The sequence below is a fragment of the Pristis pectinata genome, chromosome 2 (genome assembly GCF_009764475.1).
Source record: "Pristis pectinata isolate sPriPec2 chromosome 2, sPriPec2.1.pri, whole genome shotgun sequence".
Taxonomy (NCBI): domain Eukaryota; kingdom Metazoa; phylum Chordata; class Chondrichthyes; order Rhinopristiformes; family Pristidae; genus Pristis; species Pristis pectinata.
The window spans coordinates 84,304,222-84,325,850 of NC_067406.1; the positions used below are offsets into that span (position 1 = coordinate 84,304,222).

Consider the following 21,629-nt stretch of genomic DNA (forward strand, 5'->3'; position numbering starts at 1 on the left):
TCATAGAGTGCATTAGAAAGTTTTTGTTTTGGAACAATACATTAAGGAACTAACCAAAACAAAAAGGGTATTTTAATTTAACCCTGTCTCTTTACATCAAGAATAATTTGTAATCTCAGCACCTGGATTCCTCCAAGAAAAAATGATCACAATATGATGGAAAGAACATCTTATGCAGATCAAGAGGAACATAACTCAATTGGACATTAGAATCATGAACTTGAATAGAGCCTGCATGTAAGATACAAGTGGTGAATTGGATAAAGTAAACGAGAAAAACAGACTAAGTTTTGTCAGTACAGAAACAATGGCAGGCATCCTAACTATTTTTAAATTCTCAAATACACCCCACTGAAAAAAATGAAGGAAAATAACCCATCCTTAGCTTACTGAAGTTAAGAATACTATTAGAATTTAGAACAGGAATAACATTATTATTAACAGGAATGTACGGCACAGGAATAGATCCTTCGGCCCTTGACGCCTGTGCTGACCATGATGCCAATTTAAGCTGCGTGTATGCCTGCATATAGTCTATAACCCTCCATTCCCTGCCTATTCATGTCTCTAAATGCCTCTTAAACATTGTTATCATACCCGCTTTTACCACCACCCCTGGCAGCGCGCTCCAGGCACCTATCAGTGCATAAAAAGAACTTGTCTCTTAATCTCCTTTTTAAATTTTCCCCCTTAAATGCATGTCCTCCAGAATTTGATATTTCCACCTTGGGAAGCAGACTCCAACTATCTAGTCTATGTCTCTCATAATTTTATACACTTTTGTCAGGTCACCCCTCAGCCTCTGACACTCCAGTGAAAACAATCCAAGTTTATCCAATCTCTCCTTCTAATACAGGCAACATCCTGATGAACCTCTTCTACAGCACCTTCAGAACTTCCACATCCTTCCTGTAATGCGGTGACCAGAATTGCACACAATACTCCAAATGTGATGTAACCAAAGTTTTATGTAGCTGTAACACGACTTCCTGACGTTTATACAACACCCTGACTGATAAAGGCAAGCATGCCATATGCCTTCTTTATCACCCTATCTACTTGTGTTGCCACTTTCAGGGAGCTGTGAACTTGCACCCCAAGATCCCTCTGTACATGCTCCCCAGGGTCCTGTCATTTACTGGATATTTTCCTCTTACATTTGACCTTCCAAAGTGCAACACCTCACTTGTCCGGACTAAACTCATCTGCCATTTCTCTGCCCATATTTCCAACCGGTCTATATCCTGTTGAATCCTTTGACATCCTTCCTCAAAATCCATGACTCCTCCAATTTTTGTGACATCTGCAAACTTGCTAACCAGCCCATTTATATTTTTGTCCAAATATCACAAACAGAGGTCCCAGCACTGATCCTTGCAGAACATCACTGGTCACAGACCTCCAGTCACAGCACTCCACCACCACTAATCTCAGTCTTCTATGGCCAAGTCAATTCTGAATCCAATCTACCAAGTCTCCACAGATCCCATGTGCCTTAATCTTCTGGATTAGTCTACCATGAGGGACATTGTCACAAGCTTTACTAAAGCCCTTGCATACAACATCCACTGTCCTACCCTCAAATCATCTTTATCACCTCCTCAAAAAACTCAGTCAAGTTTGTAAGACATGACAGCCCCTGCACAAAGCCATGCTGACTATCCCTAATAAGTCTATGCTTTTCCATATGTGAGTACATCCTATTCCCAAGAAATTCTTCAATACTTTCCCTATCACTGATGCAAGGCTCACTGACCTTTAATTTCCTGGTTTGTCTTTATTGCCTTCTTAAACAGAGGAACAACATTGGCTATTCTCCAGTCCTCTGGGACATGGCTTGTAGCTAAAGAAGATACAAAAATCTGTCAAGAACCCAACAATCTCCACTCTTGCCTTTCTCAATAACTTGGGATAGATCCCCATCAGGCCCTGGAGACTTATCCACTTCAATGTTCTTTAAGAGGCCTGACACCACCTCCTCCTCCTCCTCCTTGAAATCAACACGCCCTAGAATACCAGCATACCCTTCCCTGATCTAGCTATCCTCAATTTTCTTCTCCTTGACAAATATTGAGTACTCTGCCCACTTCCTCTGGCTCCAGGCATGAAATCCCTCCTTTGTCCTACCTTTTCCTTGGGATTCTCTTTAATCCTACTTGCCAAGGACATTTATGGCCACTTTGCCAAGGACATTTATGACCCCTTTTAGCCCTCATGATTCCTTGTTTAAGTATTTGTGTGTTTCCCTTCTATTCCTCAATGGCCCTGCCCAACTTCAGCTTTCTAAACCTTACATATGCTTCAGTTTTCTCTTTGACTAAATATGCAATAGCTCTTGTCATCCAAGCTTCCCAAACCCTGCCATCCTTGTCTTTCTTCGTCATGGGAATACGTCCGGAATTCTGATCAGCTGGCCTTTAAACAACTCCCATATCAGATGAATACTTACCCAGTAACAGCTGCTCCCAATCCACTCTCCCCAGCTCCTGCCTAATACTGTTGTAATAGGTCTTTCCCCAGTTTAACACTAAACACTCTCCATGTGCCCCACCCCCACACATCCCCAAGGTCCAGTGTTATCTTTATCCATAACTATTTGAAAACATGGAGTTATGATCACTGTCCCAAAATGCTTTCCCGCAAACTCTGATCACCTGGCCATTTCCCAATACAAGGTCTAGTATGTAACCTTGCTGAAAATAGCATTAAATAAGAGGATTGGGAAAGTTATGGAAACATGATTAATCAAGTAAAAGTCCGCTAAGAAATATTGTGAGCTTGAAGTTCAATAGGAATGTTAAGAAAGATTCTGTATTTGGCTGAAAGATTTCATAATATTTTATGGCTATTTAAAAAGTAATAGTAAATATAACTGTGGCTGTCTTGGAGTCTTGTATTCAAAGGAGAGGAAATAAGAAAATGGAAGAGGCATTAAATAAATATTTTTCACTGTAGAAGACCCAGTAACTGCAGCAGAAAGAAGGGAACCAAGAGTCCATTCATGGTAAAGAAATTAAGGTAATGTCACTAAAAGATACCAAAATGAAGGGGCCTTAAACCTGACATCTCCTCGACCCAATAGCCTGTACTCCAAGGTTCAAAAAGAGATAGTTGCAGAGTTAATGAATGAATTAACGATGATCTCCTGAAGTTCCTTAAATTCTGGCATAAACTCAATAGATGCAAGGTAGTAAATGTATCACAACTATTTAAGAAAGGATTGAGACAAAACTGGGAACTACAGACCAGTTAGTCGGACATCAGTTGTAAAAAAAAAATGCTGGAATCCATCAAGGAATGAAGTGGAATACAGAGATTCATATGATGATTAGACCGAGTCAACATGATCTTTTGAAGGGGAAAAAAAAATCAGATTCAACAAGCCTATTACTGTCATTGGTGACAGCACCATAGATAACGAGGCAAACTGCACTGTAGCATTTGACATATATTACTCACATTTTTTATATTCTGTGCTGGTGCAATTGGAACAGACATGCGAACTTGTGGATTCAGTACAACAGTCTTAGCTGGTTGAGAAAAACAAAGTGTTGTAAGACAAAATAGAAAACTTACTCTTAAATATTTTAAAACATTGTATTGCTACTCTACATTAAATGAAAAATTGGTTTGCGTAAAAATGTTATTAATCACTGGTAATATGCAGAGGTTTTGAAGGCTTGAAAATATATTCTTCATAAACAGCTAGGGAGTTCAAGAATCAAATTTAAAATGTAAAACTATATTCCTAACTGCATCTTAAAAAAACGTAAATTATTTCAAAAATTTCAAGTTTATGGTTTAGATGAGATAATCTGTTCAGCCCTCCAGCCTCCTCTTTCCATACTAAGTTACAGATCTCCTTCTTGGTATCAAATGCCACTCAAATGAACCAAGACCTTGCCCTTTACATCCCTTCTCCTCATCTTAATTTACCTTTACATCCTTTGGAATAATGTTTATTATCTTCTTATATATTTCTTGAAAGGCCTTCTATTACACATCCCATAGAAGGACTAAAGACCGAAGCTTTTCTAAACTATTGTCTGGAAATTTGCAGAGAATGTTAAGAGAGAGCATTGTTAGCAGTGAAAAGGACTTAACTTCAGAGGATATAGACTGGGCACATAAAAAATAAAAGCTATGTTTAAGAAAACCATTTCAACTTACCCAAGAATCAATAAAATTTTAAAATCTCCATGAAGGTAGAAGCTAGAATTTATATTTAAAACACTATTTTCCTGTAAGAATAACAGTGTGCACCTGTGCTTAAATTGGACACCAATCCCAGTAACAAAAAAATGTACATTGAAGTATGTAAATCAGGAAGACACTGTTCAAATTTTTCTGCTGCTCCATAAGCAGCACCATTCCAACATCTTGCCAAAGGGCTCAGTACTGGAGTAGATTTTGGAGTATAATCCTGCCTCAGCATGTCATTAGGCCATGGAATAATCTGCAGAAATAGTGGAAGCTGAATCCATTATTGCACTTAAAAGAGACATGGATTACTGCACTATTCATTTTTTTCCAAAAAAAAAGGTACAGGAAAATGAAACTGTGATGGCTCTCTCAGACATGATGGGTCAAAAGCCTCTCTTTAACACCATGGTTTGAAATATTAAAAGCTAAAGAAAACATTGCAATCTGGAACTAACATGTTCTCTCCTGCATCCAGCCCACCCATTCTCACCCACAAAGCCTATTTAAGCATGGTAAATGCTCTGTAATATGCTTCTGTAAAAACATCAACTGCATAGGCCCAAAATCTGGAATTCTCCCCTTCAAGTTCCCTGCGGCTGTCTCTCCTTAAACACATTCCACCAAACCTACTTCACCTGCCCTAAAATCTCCTTGTGTGGGTCGCTATCGGTTTTTTTCTGACAACACTCCAGTTAAATAAAATTCAAAACATCACTGCGCCAGTAAAGGGATTATGCTCATTACTGATTACTCCAGGCACCTTTATTTACACTGACATCCTGAAGAACTCAAGGAGAAACTGAAGTATTGAGCTTAACAGCCAGTGAATGTACTACTTTAATACCCAATGCTCATTCCAGTTATGCTACATAATTAAGTGAGTACTGAATAATAGCAGCAGCATTCCAAAAAAAGTGCTCGTCAGAGGTCATGTAAAACGCCAGTGGGCACTGCAGGCATTGTAAGTGCCCCGAGGTGCATTACACTACTTCAGAATTACTGTTACATTATTCCTCGTTTAGCTTGTAGTTTGTATGGTCAATTTTCTCCATATTTATTTCCCCACCTTGAATTTGAAGAAGCCCAGTGTAATCAAAACAAACCAAAAATAAAACAATTGGACCTGGTCCTCAAACCCAGCGGCTTAAATACAATAGAAAAGATAACCAAAAGCACAAGCTGTAAAACTAACAATAAATGGAGCACTTTCTATTCCTAAGCTTACACAGATAATAAAACTGCCAAAAATTTTAATCTCAAATTCAATAGCAGTTATTTACATTCATATAGAAAACCATCCAGACAATGGGGCAACCTTAAAAATATAATTGAGCCAAGGACATTTGTAGGTGATCAAAAGCAGGCCTAAAGGGAAAGCAAGGTAGGGGAGTCTTGTGAAGTAATTCCAGTGCATCAATACTAATGCACAAAAGACCAAAGAGTAACAAAGAAAAGGCTGATGACTTCAAGGCTGAAGGAAATTACAGAACAGGATGGGATGCACCACTTAATTACAAAAACGAAAAGTTTAGATTGGAGGTATTAGTGATTAGAAGGCAATATAGGTCAGGAAGGATGGAATGAAGGTTGAGCAGGATCTTGTATTTCCTATTTTGATCTCAAGTTGACTTTAAAAGGATTCATCACAGTTTGCCATCCATCCATTAAGAGTTAGGAGACCAACAAACTTTTGGGGTGGGGCTCGGGAGGGAATGAAATAAAGTCAACATAAAAGAGAGAACAAGAACATTGGAATTTAGCTGTAACAAGCCATTACTGAGGGTTTTAATTGCTGGTGATTCTAGCATAAAAGGTGGCCAAGTTACTCAAATGATGGATGGCAAACTGTGATGGATCCTTTTAAAGTCAACTTGAGATCAAAATAGGAAAGACAAGATTGTCAGCAGTCTGGTATAGCATGTAGCTGGACCATAGCAAAGGATATCTGGAGTTGGTATCAGTCTCACAGAATTGCAGAAATATTAGCTTAGGAGGAGCACATTTAGCTCATTGAGTCCATGCCAGCTCTATCTAAAAGCAAGCCACCCCCGAGTCTTTAAATGAGGGAAAACTGCACAATAGACAAGCAGTTTCAGAATAGAGAAGCAACACAGCAATCTCAAAAGTTGGTTGAGGTGAAACTGCAAATTGCCAGAATAAGTATGAAAATGGACCACGTCTTGAGGATGATGTGGATGTTGTTGCTAAGGGCAGACATATTGGCATAGAACAGATGTAAAGGATAATGTTTGGTGTGCAAAATAAATCAAGCAGGTTTTCCATGCCAGGAAGGAACAGTGATCGATTTGGATGCCAACTATGCCAAAGAATGCAGAGAGGTCATGGAGGGATGATGACCACAGTGGATATCATCTGCAATTTGAATTGGAACCATTTGAAAACTATGGCAGCACTGAAAAGTGACTTAAGCTTCAAACGGAAGGATGCAAAGACAGATTCAGCAGGTGCCATATATTCACGAGCTTAAGAATGATAATGGTAATGGTAATTTGAAGGTGAGAACGTTATGGATGAGCAGAATGACAACAGTTGTGGACAGGAGGATAAAAGATTATTTACAATAACATTAGAAATGAGGCCCCAGAAAAGGCAGACATATTGAAAACTAAAATTGTGAAAGACCCCAGAAATAAAAAGTGTTTGAGTACAAAGTTTCTCCCCTTCCCCCAACACCCTGGAATGAAGTGTTTGGTTTTGAAACAATTACGGTAGTCTTTTAGAATGCATCTAAAGTTTCCCTAATTAGTCAAAAGGTCTCTAATAAACACCTCTAAGCCCAAAGTCAGGCAGATAATATCAATTTTGTCCCTTCCTTCAGGCTCTGCTTTCATCACTGCACAATATTTCATTAATAATGGTGAATTATTCTCATTGAGCAGCAAATGATCACACATTATTTAGGCTTAAAATTTCTGAAAACTTAATAAATTTATTACAAATTCTGACACAAATCAATTACCCTTTATAGTATGCCAAATATTTTGCAAGATAGAGGAAAGCAAAAGTTCTCCATACTTCCAAATTATAAAAAAAATCAATAACATTTATTCTGCCTCAATAAACTTGAGAATGTGAACAAAACCTAAATACTGGTTTTCAGAAAGTGCATAGATCTTTTTTAAATAAGAAGATCTTATGCCAAAATAAAGCTAAGCATTACAGCTCACTAAATGAGTTCACAAAAATGATTTATTACTCCTCATCTAGAACTATTAGATATTTATTGCTCCTTGTAAACTTAGCATTAACCTCTCAGTTTTATGACAGTTAAGAGCTTTTGAATAGAAAGGCATACTATTTGATATTGACACCAACTTTTCCAAACAGGGAAAAAAAATTTCAGAAATATTTTCATATAGATTTATCAAAGATATGACTTAAAAAGAATTACAAGATAACATTTTCTTGAACAAACCTTGTGATAAGGGCTGTGCGTTGGTGCTGGAACTGGAGCTGACCGCCTGGGAGGAGCCACTGGCTGTTGTTGCAGTAACTAGGCGTACGTAATGAAACTTGCTGCCTGGTACTTGAATCGGCTGAACATTGGGTGGTGTTGCTAAAGGAATGATGGTTTTGAACTGGGTGGTGTTCATTGTTCCCATAGTTAGTGTCTGGACAGCAGGTTTCACTGTCTGCTCAAGAAGTACATATATGGTAATCAATTTACAAACATATCACAGTAAGCTTTATTAAACAGAAATCCCAAACTTACAAAACAATTGCAGTCCATTAGAGCAAGCTAATAACTAGAACATGTGAAAAAAAGCTGACAAAAATCATATGATTGTCCAAGTAAACTTTCATTTCTAGTTCATTTTAAACATTGTTTCCCATTAATATTAATGGTGAAAATTAGTTTTAAATTTCTCATCACTATTTCCCTTTCATAGAGTCCTTTGAGAAATTGGTTTACCACTGTCACATGAAACAGGGTACAGTGAATAACTTGCCTTGTATACTTTTCATACAGATCAATTCATTACACAGTACATTGAGGTAGTACGTGGTAAAATAACAGAATGTAAAATAAAGTGTTACAGTTACAGAGAAAGTGCCATGCAGGTAGATAATAAGGTGCAATGTCATAACCAGGTAGATTGTGAGGTCAAGAGCCCATCTTATCATACTAGGGAACCATTCAATAGTTTTATAACAGCGGGATAAAAGCCTGGTGTTACATGCTTTCAGGCTTTTGTACCTTTTGCCCGATGGTGGGGGGGGGGGGGGGGTAGGTGGGATCTTTATGTTGGCTGCTTTACCGAGGCAGTGAGAAGTATAGACAGAGTCTATGCAGGAGAGGGTGGTTTCCATGATGTGTTCTGCAGTCTCTTGCAGTCACAAGCAGAGCAGTTGCCATACCAAGCCGTGATGCATCCGGATAGAATGCTTCCTATGGTGCATCAATTAAAAATTGGTGAGGGTCAAGGGGACATGCCAAATTTCTTTAGCCTCCTGAGGAAGTAGAGGTGCTGATGAGCTTTCTTGGTCGGGGCGTCTACGTGGTTGGACCAGGACAGGCTATTGGTGATGTTCACTCCTAGGAACTTGAATCTCACAACCCTCTCGACTTCAGCACTGTTGATGTAAACAGGAGCGTGTGTACTGCCCCCCTTCCTGAAGTCAATGACCAGCTCTTTTGTTTTGCTGACATTGAGGGAAAGTTTATTGTCATGACACCACGTCACTAGGCTCTCCACCTCCTTCCTATACTCCGACTCATCATTATTTGAGATAAAGGCCCACTACTGTGGTGCCATCTGCAAACTTGTAGAAGGAGTTAGAGCAGAGTAGAGGGCTGAGGACACAGCCTTGTGGGGCACCAGTGTTAAGAATAATCGTGCAGGTGTTGCTGCCAATCCTTACTGACTGCGATCTGTTGGTCAGGAAGTCAAGGATCCAGTTGCAAAGAGAGGTATTGAGTCCCAGGTCTAGGAGTTTGGAGATGAGTTTGCTTGGAATGATGGTATTGAAGGCAAATGTGTAGTCAATAAACAATAGTCTAACGTAGGTGTCTTTACTGTCCAGATGCTCCAGAGAGGAGTGTAGGGCCAGGGAGATTGAATGCCCCATAGACCGGTTTCAGCGGTAGGCAAATTGCAGTGGGTTGAGGTTGTCTGGGAGGCTGGAGTTAATGCATGCCAATGACCAGCCTCTTGAAGCATTTCATGATGGTGGATGTCAGAGCCACCAGGCAGTAGTCATTAAGGCACATTGCCTTCTTTTTCCTTAGGTACCGGGATGATAGTGGTCTTCTGAAAGCAGGTGGGAACCTCATATTGAAGCAGTGAGAGGTTAAAAATGTCTGCTAATACCCCTGCCAGCTGATTTGCGTAGGATCCAAGGACACAGCCAAGGACACCATCCGGGCCAGATACTTAGATGCTCCAATGCCAGAATATAATTAGCAGGATGGATAAAGATGAAGACAGTGGATGTCATGTATTTATATTTCCAAAAGACATTCAATGAGGTGTCTCATAATATTATACAAGACTCATGCCGTTAGGAGTAACATATCAGCATAGATAGAGGACTGGCTAGCTAAATGAGAGTTGGGATACATGGATCAGTTTCATCTTGACAATATGCAATTGATGATTTCAGGAATTAGCACTGAGGGTTCATTTATTTACAGTCCAGGTTAATTATGTGGATGAAGGGACAAACTGACATTTGCTGGCAACACAAAGGTAAAAAGGAAAACACATAATAGGAACACAATATGCAGAAGGATATAGATTGTTGTGAATATAGATTTAAGTGAATAAGCAAAACCTTTGCTGATGGAGTATTATTTGGGGAAACGCAAGGTGATCCACTTTATTAGGAAGAATGGCAAAACAGAATATGGTGTATATGCAGAGAGATAACACATGTGATGTATGGAAATCTGGAGATTCTTGTGCACAAAACAAAATTAGCATGCAAACACAGCAAGTAGTTAGGAAGACAATTGAAACAGTGGCCTTTTAACACAAAATGGATAGAGTACACAAGTAATGAAGACTTGATGCAACTGTACAAGGCATTGGTGAGATTACATCTGGAATACTGCATCCAGCTTTGGTCTCTTGACTCAGATGTACTTGACTCAGTCCAGAGAAGGTTCACTAGGTTGATTCCTGATATGAAAGGTTAGTCTTATGAGGAAACATTAAGGTTAAGCATATACAGTGGCATGCAAAAGTTTGGGCACCCCGGTCAAAACTTCTGTTACTGTAAGTAGCTAAGCAAGTAAAAGATGACTTGATTTCCAAAAGGCAAAAAGTTAAAGATAACACATTTCTTTAATATTTTAAGATTTTTTTTTATTTCCATCTTTTACAGTTTCAAAATATCAAAAAAAAGGGCCCGAAGCAAAAGTTTGGGCACCCTGTATTGTCAGTACTTAGTAACACCCCCTTTGGCAAGTATCACAGCTTGTAAAACACTTTCTATAGCCAGCTAAGAGTCTTTCAATTCTTGTTTGGGGGACTTTCACCCATTCTTCCTTGCAAAAGGTTTCTAGTTCTGTGAGATTCTTGGGCCATCTTGCATGCACTGCTCTTTAGAGGTCTATCCACAGATTTTCAATGATGTTTAGGTTGGGGGACTGTGAGGGCCATGGCAAAACCTTCAGCTTGTGCCTCTTGATGTAGTCCATTGTGGATTTTGAGGAGTGTTTAGGATCGTTATCCTGTTGTAGAAGCCATCCTCTCTTCATCTTTTTTTTTTAACCAACGGTGTGATGTTTGCTTCCAGAATTAGCTGATATTTAATAGAGTTCACTCTTCCCTCAACCAGTGAAAATGTTCCCGTGCCACTGGCTGCAACACAAGCCCAAAACATGATCGATCCACCCCCATGCTTAACAGTTGGAGAGGTGTTCTTTTCATGAACTTCTGCACCCTTTTTTTTCCTCCAAACATACCTTTGCTCATTGTGGCCAAAAAGTTCTATTTCAACTTCATCAGTTCACAGGACTCGTTTCCAAAATGCATCAGGCTTGTTTAGATGTTCCTTTGCAAACTTCTGATGCTGAATTTTGTGGTGAGGATGCAGGAAAGGTTTCCTTCTGATGACTCTTCCACGAAGGTCATGTTTGTGCAGGTGTCGCTGCACAGTAGAACAGTGCACCACCACTCCAGAGTCTGCTAAATCTTCCTGAAGGTCTTTTGCAGTCAAACGGGGGTTTTGATTTGCCTTTCTAGCAATCCTACAAGCAGTTCTCTCGGCAAGTTTTCTTGGTCTTCCAGACCTCAACTGAACCTCCACCGTTCCTGTTAACTGCCATTTCTTAATTACATTACAAACTGAGGAAACAGCTACCTGAAAACGCTTTGCTATCTTCTAAGAGCCTTCTCCTGCTTTGTGGGCATCATTTATTTTAATTTTCAGAGTGCTAGGCAGCTGTTTAGAGGAGCCCATGGCTGCTAATTGTTGGGACAAGGTTTAAGGAGTCAGGGCACTTATAAAGCTATAAAATTTGCATCACCTGGCCTTTCCTAATGATGACTGTGAACAAGCCATAGCCCCAACAAGCTAATGAAAGGTCTGAGACCTTGGTGAAGGTTATCTGAGAGCTCAAATCTCTTGGGGTGCCCAAACTTGTGCATGGTGCTCCTTTCCTTTTTTCACTCTAAAATTGTACAAAACAAAAATAATACACTAATGTTGAAAATAATGTTTCTTCTTTAACTTTATGACTTTTGGAGATCAGTTCATCTTCTACTCACTTAACTATTCACAGTAATAAGTTTTGACCAGGGGTGCCCAAATTTTTGCATGCCACTGTACTAGTTGAACTTCAGAAGAATGACAAGAGATTTCATTCTCTTGTGGTGTCTAACAGGTAGATTTTTGGGTAAGTAGACAGCTTATGACAACAGCTATCTATTTACCCAATCTAAACCAGCTGTGATCTTGTATACTTTATAAACCTGTACATGATACCAGCTCTCTCTGCTCTTCTTAGAGCTACTGAAGCTCATGGAGTCTAACTCTTCACTGTAGTTGAAACTCCACATCCATGGAATGATTCCAGTTCTTTTGTCACCCTCTATGGGGTCATAGAATTGTACAGGATAGAAACAGGTACTTCAGCCCATCGCAACCATGTTGACCATCATGCCTATCTATACCAATTCCATTTGCCTGCATTAATTCCATAAGCCCTCTTTACCTTGCTCATTCAAGTACCTTTCAAGATGCCTCTTAAACGTTGTTACTGTTCTTGCCTCCACCACCTCCTTTGGCAGCTTATTCCAGATAACAACTACTCTGTGTTAAAAAGACACCCCCTTCTATGCCTCTCAATGTTACATACCCCAATCATGTCATTTCTCAGCCTCCTTTGGTCCAGGGAAAACAGACCTAGCCTACCCAATCTCCCTTGATAATGCAAGTCCTCCAAACCAGGCAACAACCTTGTAAATATTTTCTGCACTCTTTAGCTTAATCACGTCCTCCCCACAGTGTGGAGACCAGAAATGCACACAATACACAGATAAACTTGCAGCAATTTTGGAAGCAGAGATGGATGAAGTTCAGGAGGTTCTCTGCAGTACAGGATGAGGAACTGGGAGAGAAATAAATAGGAGCTTCATGAGATCATTATTCCCATTACAAATGCAAATAAAGGAAATCATTATAAATAGTTAACATGGCAATGGGATCTTATTTTCAATATACAGGCAAAGACTACAGTCAGATGGAAGATTTTTCTAAAATTACACTAAAAGGCTAAATCTATTTAGAACCATAGAATACAGCACAATACAGGTCCTTCGGCCCACCACGTTGTGCCGACCTTTAAACCATGCCTAAGACTATCTAACCCCTTCCTCCCACATATCCCTCTATTTTAAATTCCTCCATATGCTTATCTAACAATCTCTTGAACTTGACCAACGTATCAGCCTCCACCACCACCCCAGGTATCACATTCCATGCACTAACCACTCTCTGGGTGAAAAACCTCCCTCTGATATCTCCCTTGAACTTCCCACCCATTACCTTAAAGCCATGCCCTCTTGTATTGAGCACTGGTGCCCTGGGAAAGAGGCACTGGCTATCCACTCTATCTACTCCTCTTAATATTTTGTATGCCTCTATCATGTCTCCCCTCATCTTCCTTCTCTCCAATGAGCAAAGCCCTAGCTTCTTTATTCTCTCCTCATAATCCATACTCTCCAATCCAGGCAGCATCCTGGTAAATCTCCTCTCCAGCCTTTCCAACGCTTCCACATCCTTCCTATAATGAGGCAACCAGAACTGGACAGTACTCCAAGTGTGGTCTAACCAGAGTTTTGTAGAGCTGCATCATTACCTCGCGGCTCGATCCCATGACTTATGAATGCCAACATCCCATAAGTTTTATTAACTACCCTATCCACTTGTGAGGCAACTTTCAGGGATCTGTGGATATGAACCCCCCAGATTCCTCTGCTCCTCCACACTACCCAGAATCCTGCCATTAACGTTGTACTCTGCCTTGGAGTTCATCCTCGCAAAGTGTACCACCTCACACTTCTCCAGATTGAACTCCATCTGCCACTTCTCAGACCAGATCTGCATCCTATCAATATCCCTCTAAGCTTCGACAGCCCTCCACACTATCCACAACACCACCGACCTTTGTGTCATCTGCAAACTTGCTAACCCACCCTTCCACCCCCTCATCCAAGTCATTAATAAATATCACGAAAAGTAGAGGTCCCAGAACCGAACCCTGTGGGACACCACTAGTCACAGCCCTCCAATCTGAATGCACTCTCGGCACCACAACCCTCTGCTTTCTACAGGCAAGCCAATTTTTAATCCACACGGCCAAGCCTCCCTGGATCCCTTGCCCTCTGCTCTTCTGAAGAAGCCTACCATGTGGAACCTTGTCAAATGCCTTACTAAAATCCATGTAGGCCACATCTACTGCACTACCCTCAATCTTCCTGGTCACCTCCTCAAAGAACCTTATCAGGCTTGAGAGGCAAGATCTTCCCTTCACAAAGCCATGCTGGCTGTCCCTGATTAGTTCATGATTCTCTAAATGCTCACAGATCCTATCTTTTAGGATCCTTTCTAACAGGTTGCCCACCACAGATGTAAGGCTCACTGGTCTGTAATTCCCTGGACTATCCCTACTACCTTTTTTTGAATAAGGGGACAACATTTGCCACCTTCCAATCCTCCGGTACCATTCCCGTGGACAACGAGGACTCAAAGGTCCTAGCCAACGGTTCAGCAATCTCCTCCCTCACCTCGCAAAGCAGCCTAGGGAATATTCCGTCAGGCCCCGGGGACTTCTGTCCTAATATTTTCTAACAGCTCCAACACATCCTCTCTTGATATCTACAAGCTCTAGAACATTAACCTTACCAACACTGTCCTCAGCATCATCAAGGCCCCTTTCCTTGGTGAATACTGAAGAGAAGTATTCGTTGAGAACCTTCCACAGCTTCCAGGCACATCTTCCCACCTTTGCCTCTAATCGGACCTACTTTTACTCTCGTCATCCTTCTGCTCTTCACGTATGAGAAAAAAGCCTTGGGATTCTCCTTAACCCTATTTGCCAAAGCCTTTTCATGTCCCCTTCTTGCTCTCCTCTGCCCCTTCTTAAGTTCCTTCCTTGCTACCCTATATTCCTCATGAGCCCTATTTGATCCTTGCTGCTTACACTTTATGTATGCTGCCTTCTTCTTCCTAACTAGTTTTTCCCACCTCACATCACCCATGGTTCCTTCACGCTGCCATTGTTTCTCTGCCTCACCGGGACAAATTTATCCCTAACATCCTGCAAAAGATCCCTGAACATCGACCACATCTCCATAGTACATTTCCCTTCAAAAATGTCATCCCAATTTACACTCTCAAGTTCTAGCCTTATAGCCTCATAATTTGCCTTTCCCCAATTAAATATCTTCCCATCCTCTTTGCTCCTATCCTTGTCCATGACAATGCTAAAGATTATGGAGTAGTGGTCGCTGTCCCCCAAATGCTCACCCAGGAGATCTGTCACCTGACCTGGTTCATTACCTAATACTAGATCTAATATGGCATTCCCTCTAGTTGGTCTGTCAACATACTGTGACAGGAATCAGTCCTGGACACCCTTAACAAACTCTGCTCCATCTAAACCTTTGGTACTAAATGTTGATGCCCAATAATATTGCTTTCTTGGCTCCCAGCAAAAAAAAAGTCAAAAGGCTGGTTAGTTTTACATTGGAGTGAAGCAACCATGATTTAAACCAGAGGGAATTCCAAGCTTTGCTCAGCTGGTATCATATACAAACATTTATTCAGCTCCCAAGTCTCTTCACCAAATAAAATGCTATGCCAAGTTACAAGGAAGGCAACAGATTCGAGCAAGCCAGAAGAACAATTGTACTTTCAACTGACTATACAATGATGCAAAGTAGCATGTCTGAAACCTTTTAAGTAAACAAAGAGTGTCCTTTAAATTTATGTACAAATGCCTTCAGGAAACACTGGGTAGAATTTAAGCTGACAAATTACTTCATAGTTTCAATGCTGTTGCATGATCAAGTGGTTTTTCTGTGAGGTACATGTCGTTCTGTTGTGTATTCTTCCTTTACTGTACTATACAGAGGTCTAGGCAAAACTTGGATTTCAGGCGATTCCAACTTTCATCTCGAAATCCTTTCTCGATACTATTGATTCAAAAATTCTTTCATATATATATGGCAGAATAAAAACCCAAGGTTAAGTAAGAAATATTTACAAAAATTAAAAAAGGATGATGGTATAGCTTTGCCTAACTTTAGATTTTACTACTGGGCAATTAATATTAGATATTTAATTTTATGGACACAAGATTTAGATGTAATTCAATGTCCTCGATGGGTGCATCTTGAATATGAATCAGTGCAAGGATTTTCATTAGCTTCTATTTTAGGAGCCTCATTCCCTTTTGCACTTACTAAATTGAGTAAACAAATAACTAACCCAATAGTTAAACACACAATACTAATATGGTTTCAATTTCATAAATTTTTTGGATTCAATAAATTCATTTTATCAAGCCCTATCCAATCTAATTTTTTCTTTCAACCATCCAGAATTGACTTAGCCTTTTCCTTATAGAAAATGAAGGGAATAACATGCTTTCGTGATTTATTCATTGATAACTGTTTTATGTCTTTTGAACAGCTGTCTAATAAATACAATTTGCCTAGATCACATTTTTTTCGATATTTACAGATTAGAAACTTCTTAAAAGTCACTTTACCTTCTTTTCTGATACTATATAAAACTGAAATTACAGGAAAAATCTTAGGTTTTAATCCTTATCAGAAGGGCCTGATAGCAATAATTTATGATCAGATTATGAAAATACGTTCAGAGGAACTTGATAAAATTAAGAATGAATGGGAAAGAGAACTTCAGATACTTTTACCTGTAGAGACATGGAAGAAAATTCTCCAGTTAGTTAATACATCTTCAATGTGCGCTAGACACTCTTTGATACAGTTTAAGGTGGTTCACAGGACCCATATGTCGAAGGACAAGTTAGCCTGTTTTTAAAATCACCATATAAATCTTATATGTGACAGATATAATTTGGAGGTGGCTTCCCTGACACATATGTTTTGGTCCTGTCCTCTTTTGGAAAAATATTGGAAAGACACTTTTAATATTATTTCAACTGTATTTCAATTGATCTACAACCACATCCTATTACTGCAATTTTTGGGTTACCAATGATGGATTCTTGCCATTTATCTGCTTCTGCTTGTCGTATGATTGCTTTTGTCACATTAATGGCCAAGAGATCCATTCTATTTAAGTGGAAGGACCCTATACCCCCATTACATTTCAATGGTTTTCTCAAACTATAACATGTTTAAACTTAGGAAAAATTAGGAGTGGTACTGTTGATCCTTCACTTAAATTTGAGGAAGTTTGGAGTCCATTTATTCAATATTTCCATGTGATATAAGCAGACCTTTTTCGAATCCCTTTCAATAACCTTTGAATATAGAGGAGCAGAGCTGACGACATAATAATGTTTTTTTTTAAACCGAAGAAATCAGTCCAGTTTTTTTCTTGGAAGTTTTTGGTTTGCTTTTGATTATTATTATACTTCTTTTTTGATTTGGGGGTTTTCTTTTCATATAATCAATTTCTTTTTTCTGTATCATGTTCACTTAGCAAGAGAGCAGGAGGTCTAGGTCACATATTTTACTCCTTGTGAGTATAAATTAACATTATTGTTATCCCGATCTCGTCGCATCGTATGTATAATTATCAATGTATATTAATTCGAAGTAATTTGAAATTCAATAAAAAGATTGAAAAGAAACTTGGATAGCTCACGCAATAAAGATAATTAACAAAGACAGTTACATCCCAAATGAGAGAATACATGATTAAAATTACAGCTGGATACAACAACAACTAAGCATCCAGTTTTGGTTCTTTAGCCACTCTATATCCTTTATTTAATTATCTCCCCCCTCATCAGTTGCCATTTCAGTTTGCCCCCTCCTGTATGTGTTTTTTTCCTGTGCATTTACCTTCCAATTTTACTGAAATCCCAGGCAGGAAGTACAAATGGTGGCACCAACATTACTGCTCAGGCAAGTAACTAAGTAAAAAGTGCATTATTGACAGTTGCAGCAGCAATCATCACATTGAGGTTTGGTGGAGAAAGGACACTGGAGGATGTTTGGTTATCTGGTTGCCTACAGCTGCCAGTTTCATAATCTGTTGAGAAGCTCTGACACAGTCACCGTCAGCTCAGCAATACAATGTGAATTCCTTGTTTGAGTTTCTTTTGTTAAAAACAATGTTTTGTATGCTGGCACAGGAAGAATAAGATTCATTTATATGCAAGTTTTTTTAAAATGAAATAATGAAGTACTGCAAAGTGTACAGATGAAATATGAAATTTTATATCAAAGTAAAATTGTTGAATTCTTTAAGTCATCCAATTTAATCATTGTTAAATGGTGAAAGTCTTAAAATCAGAAGTGTCTTAAGGTCTTAGAAATAAAATCGGGATCCTGGAAACGAATGCCCCACTTCTTATCCTTGTGTTCTTTCACTTATGTTCCCAGCTTGGGAGAATGAGAATGAAAATAATTCCACGGCCTGGTTTCTTGGGAGGTTCTTTATTACAAGCCTCTATTCTGGCAAAGTTCTGTTACTCAAGTGCTGCTTTAAATGGTCTACTATACCATTCACTACACTAATTTCTAATCAGATATTGAGAACAGACAGTGATTCATTATCACCATCTTGCATTCTCCATGTTAACATGTAACAAAACACAACACTGATACCTTTTCATTCAATCAGAAGTCTTGAACTAATGGCAACTAATTGTTTAATGACCAATCCAAAATGATAATCCTTTGACAGTTTGCATTTCCCCAGATGAACTCACTCACCTGTGAAGTTATTTTTAATAAGCATTGAACCTCCTCCTCCAGCCCCTCCATCCACTTTTCTCCAACTGCATCCATCCAGTAACAAATGCCTTGGGTTGCACCTTGCTCAAAACAGCAGTAAATCTCAGAAATCCAGAACTTACTGACAGATTTGCAGGTCCAAATCCGTCAATTCGCTCTGCTGCTGAACTTCTCTCGGAGACTGGTCTGGCTGAGGATTTCCCAGCATCGAGGCTGGTGGGAGCGGAGGGAATTACCTCTCCACAATTTCAAAAGGGTAAGCAACCACTTCCAGGCAGCAGTGCTAGGCTTGCCAGACCAGGCCTAATGAGTTTGAATACTCAGTGCATTCAGCTCTGACATATTTTGAACTAAATGTCAAGCAAAGCTGTCGCCTCTACACCAACGATATGTCTCAGCTTCAGCAAGTGAGAAGCAATCCAAGAGTTTCATTTTTTTTATATGCAAAATAAACTTTATTCATAATAAAAAACTATATACAATAATAAAAACTGTTCAAACCTTTACATTCGTGTACAGTTCAATTCTTAGTGTTACCTTTTTATATATAAAAAACACAGCACCGATGCCACACGTGTGGCTCCCTGAGGTGATACCCCAATCCCATCTTTACAACATTTGAGCGGCTTCCTCACCTGACCCTGCCCCTCCCTCTCCAGTGGCAGAAGAACCCTAAACTGTCGTCCTTCCCCACCGAGCCCTTGCGCTGGCTGCACCCAGCTTCAGTGTGTCCCTCAGCACGTACTCCTGCAGCCTGGAATGTGCCAGTCGGCAGCATTCCCCTACGGACATCTCGCAGTGCTGGGAGACCAACAATTTTCGGGCAGACCAAAGGGCGTCTTTCACCAAGTTGATGACCTTCCAGCAGCAGCTGATGTCCGTCTCTGTGTGTGTCCCCGGGAACAGCCCATAAATCAGAGAATCCTCTGTTACGCTGCTTACTCTTGTCGCTAAATTGTACTAAATTACAGGAAGCATGGTCTATTCTCTTTAATAGTTGGATTAAGGCTGCTCAAATACACTTCACATAAGGACAAAAGAAAATCATAATGTATGACAAAACAAATTCAAATTCAGGCCCTAAGGGAGGTGGAAAAAAAAGCACGTTGACTGCTGTTTACTGCTCTTTCAATTTGCTTTTAAAGAGAACTAATAGGGATAGCTAGTAATAGCATAACCAGATAATCAATTTTATTTGAATATACAGTATTACTTAACACAAGGTTTCAAAGAATAAACTTTTCAAATTTATTCCCCTCATATCCCCCAGGCTTCCTACCCACCCCTCTAAATAAAGAAGGATCAAACCTTATTCGGAGACTTCAGTGGAGAGATGGCTATCTTGTTGGCTGTCTGTTGTGCTGTGGAATTGAGACTGGCTCCAGTAACACCACCTTCAGAAATGGTAATGGTATTTGGGGCAGTTCCAATTGCATTCTGAGGAAGAACTCTGCCTGCAAAATAACCACAAACATCAGACATAAATACATTTATATTCTGCAGAATTAAGCTTGCACAAAAAATCTACCAATCACTGAAAGAACTGTGGTAGAACAACCTGTTATAATGTTCTTGTTGTGGATGGGTTTGGCAATGATGACTTTTGTGATCATTGGTGCTGCAGCAGAAGTGGATGTGCATTTCTTGGCAATCTGCAAAGTATAGAAACATGTAAATAGAAAAGGTAACAAGTTTTTAAAATGGCTTTATTTGTTTTGTTGGTTTAGTGGCCCTACCCAGGCATTGCATAAAGGAGGGAAGTTCTGATGACACATATACACTGCAGAATATTTAGATGAATCATAGAAAGTTACAACACAGGAGGGTACTCAGTCCATCATGTATGTACCTTTTGTAAAGAGTAACCCAACATAATTTCAGCTTGGAGCTCACTAGCTGGTACATGCATGACAGAAACAACAAAAAAAAGGACATCACTCAAATTCATCTTGAATCAAACAGATGAACTCTTTGGCTTAGGGAGCCATTTCACCAGCCATGCTTCAAGGGCAAGACTAGTTAGATGGACGAGTTCAAATGTAAACAGCAGCCTTTGTGGATACCTTCCTGCTTCATCGTTCAATCAAATATGAAAAGAAAAAGAAATAGACGAAGGAGTGGGAGGGGAGAAGTACAGGAATATTAAAGGCATGCAGAGATAATAAGAGGACAGATCCTTGATCTGTGGGTGTAACAATAAGGGTGATAACTGTGTAACTTGAATGCAGGGCTTGAATTTTAAACTGAAAAATTGAAAAAACAAGATGCTGGGAGGAACTCAGCAGCCTGGCAGCATCCGTGGAGAAAAACAGAGAGTCAATATTTTGGGTCAGGGCCCTTCTTCAGGGCTGAAGACAGGAAAAGGGGAAGCCCAAAATATAGGGGAGGATAAAACTCCAAATTAGCTTGTAGGTATCACATTATTAAATCGTATTCACTATTAAAGTGTCAAATAAACCACTAAGAGAATAGTAATACCTTGCTTTTACCTTCGCGTTCAGGATGAATTTTTAATGGAAAATCTCCCACCACAATGATGAAAATTAACCCATATAAAAAAAAAGCCTCAAAAGAAAAACACAATGTGGTTTCATGTTAAAAACTAGATCAATTCATAACTTTGGCAAAAACCTTAAATTAGCTTTTTTCCATGTTGTTAGTGCAGTGAATTAGACCATCTAAAGACTTTAACACCAGACATGATGTTTAACATCCAGAGTTGATCTCAAGGTGACCTCTATCAAAAGGAAAGAGGATCCCAAATCCAGATCAAAGTGTCTGGTTGCTCTTTCTAAAGAGCTCCATCTGTGATCAGGTGATCACTGCCATCTGCCAACTTTGTGGAATTTTACTACATTAAATCTAGAAGAGAATTCACATAATTTTTGAGAATGCCAGTTCCAATGTTTCATGTATGAAAAGCATATTTTGCATTTTCTATCTACAGATCAACAATGTCAACAATATCCTTCAGAAACTGGTACAATGCATTCTCCA

At 39.5% G+C, this 21,629-nt stretch overlaps 1 protein-coding gene across 5 annotated transcripts in view; it reads right to left on the reverse strand.

Moving 5' to 3' along the window:
• Positions 1-21,629, reverse strand: part of lin54 (lin-54 DREAM MuvB core complex component) — a 78,173-nt gene that overhangs the window by 27,003 nt on the left and 29,541 nt on the right. For all 5 annotated transcript variants that reach the window (XR_007955829.1, XM_052009572.1, XM_052009591.1 and 2 more), the window contains exons 4-7: positions 20,191-20,284; positions 19,941-20,086; positions 7,640-7,856; positions 3,460-3,530 (exon numbers count right to left, since the gene is read on the reverse strand). Coding sequence is in view for 4 of the 5 variants with exons in the window: in XM_052009572.1 (XP_051865532.1) it covers positions 3,460-3,530; positions 7,640-7,856; positions 19,941-20,086; positions 20,191-20,284 (528 nt within the window). In the remaining variant the exon portion in view is untranslated. The remainder of the gene's footprint in view (positions 1-3,459; positions 3,531-7,639; positions 7,857-19,940; positions 20,087-20,190; positions 20,285-21,629) is intronic.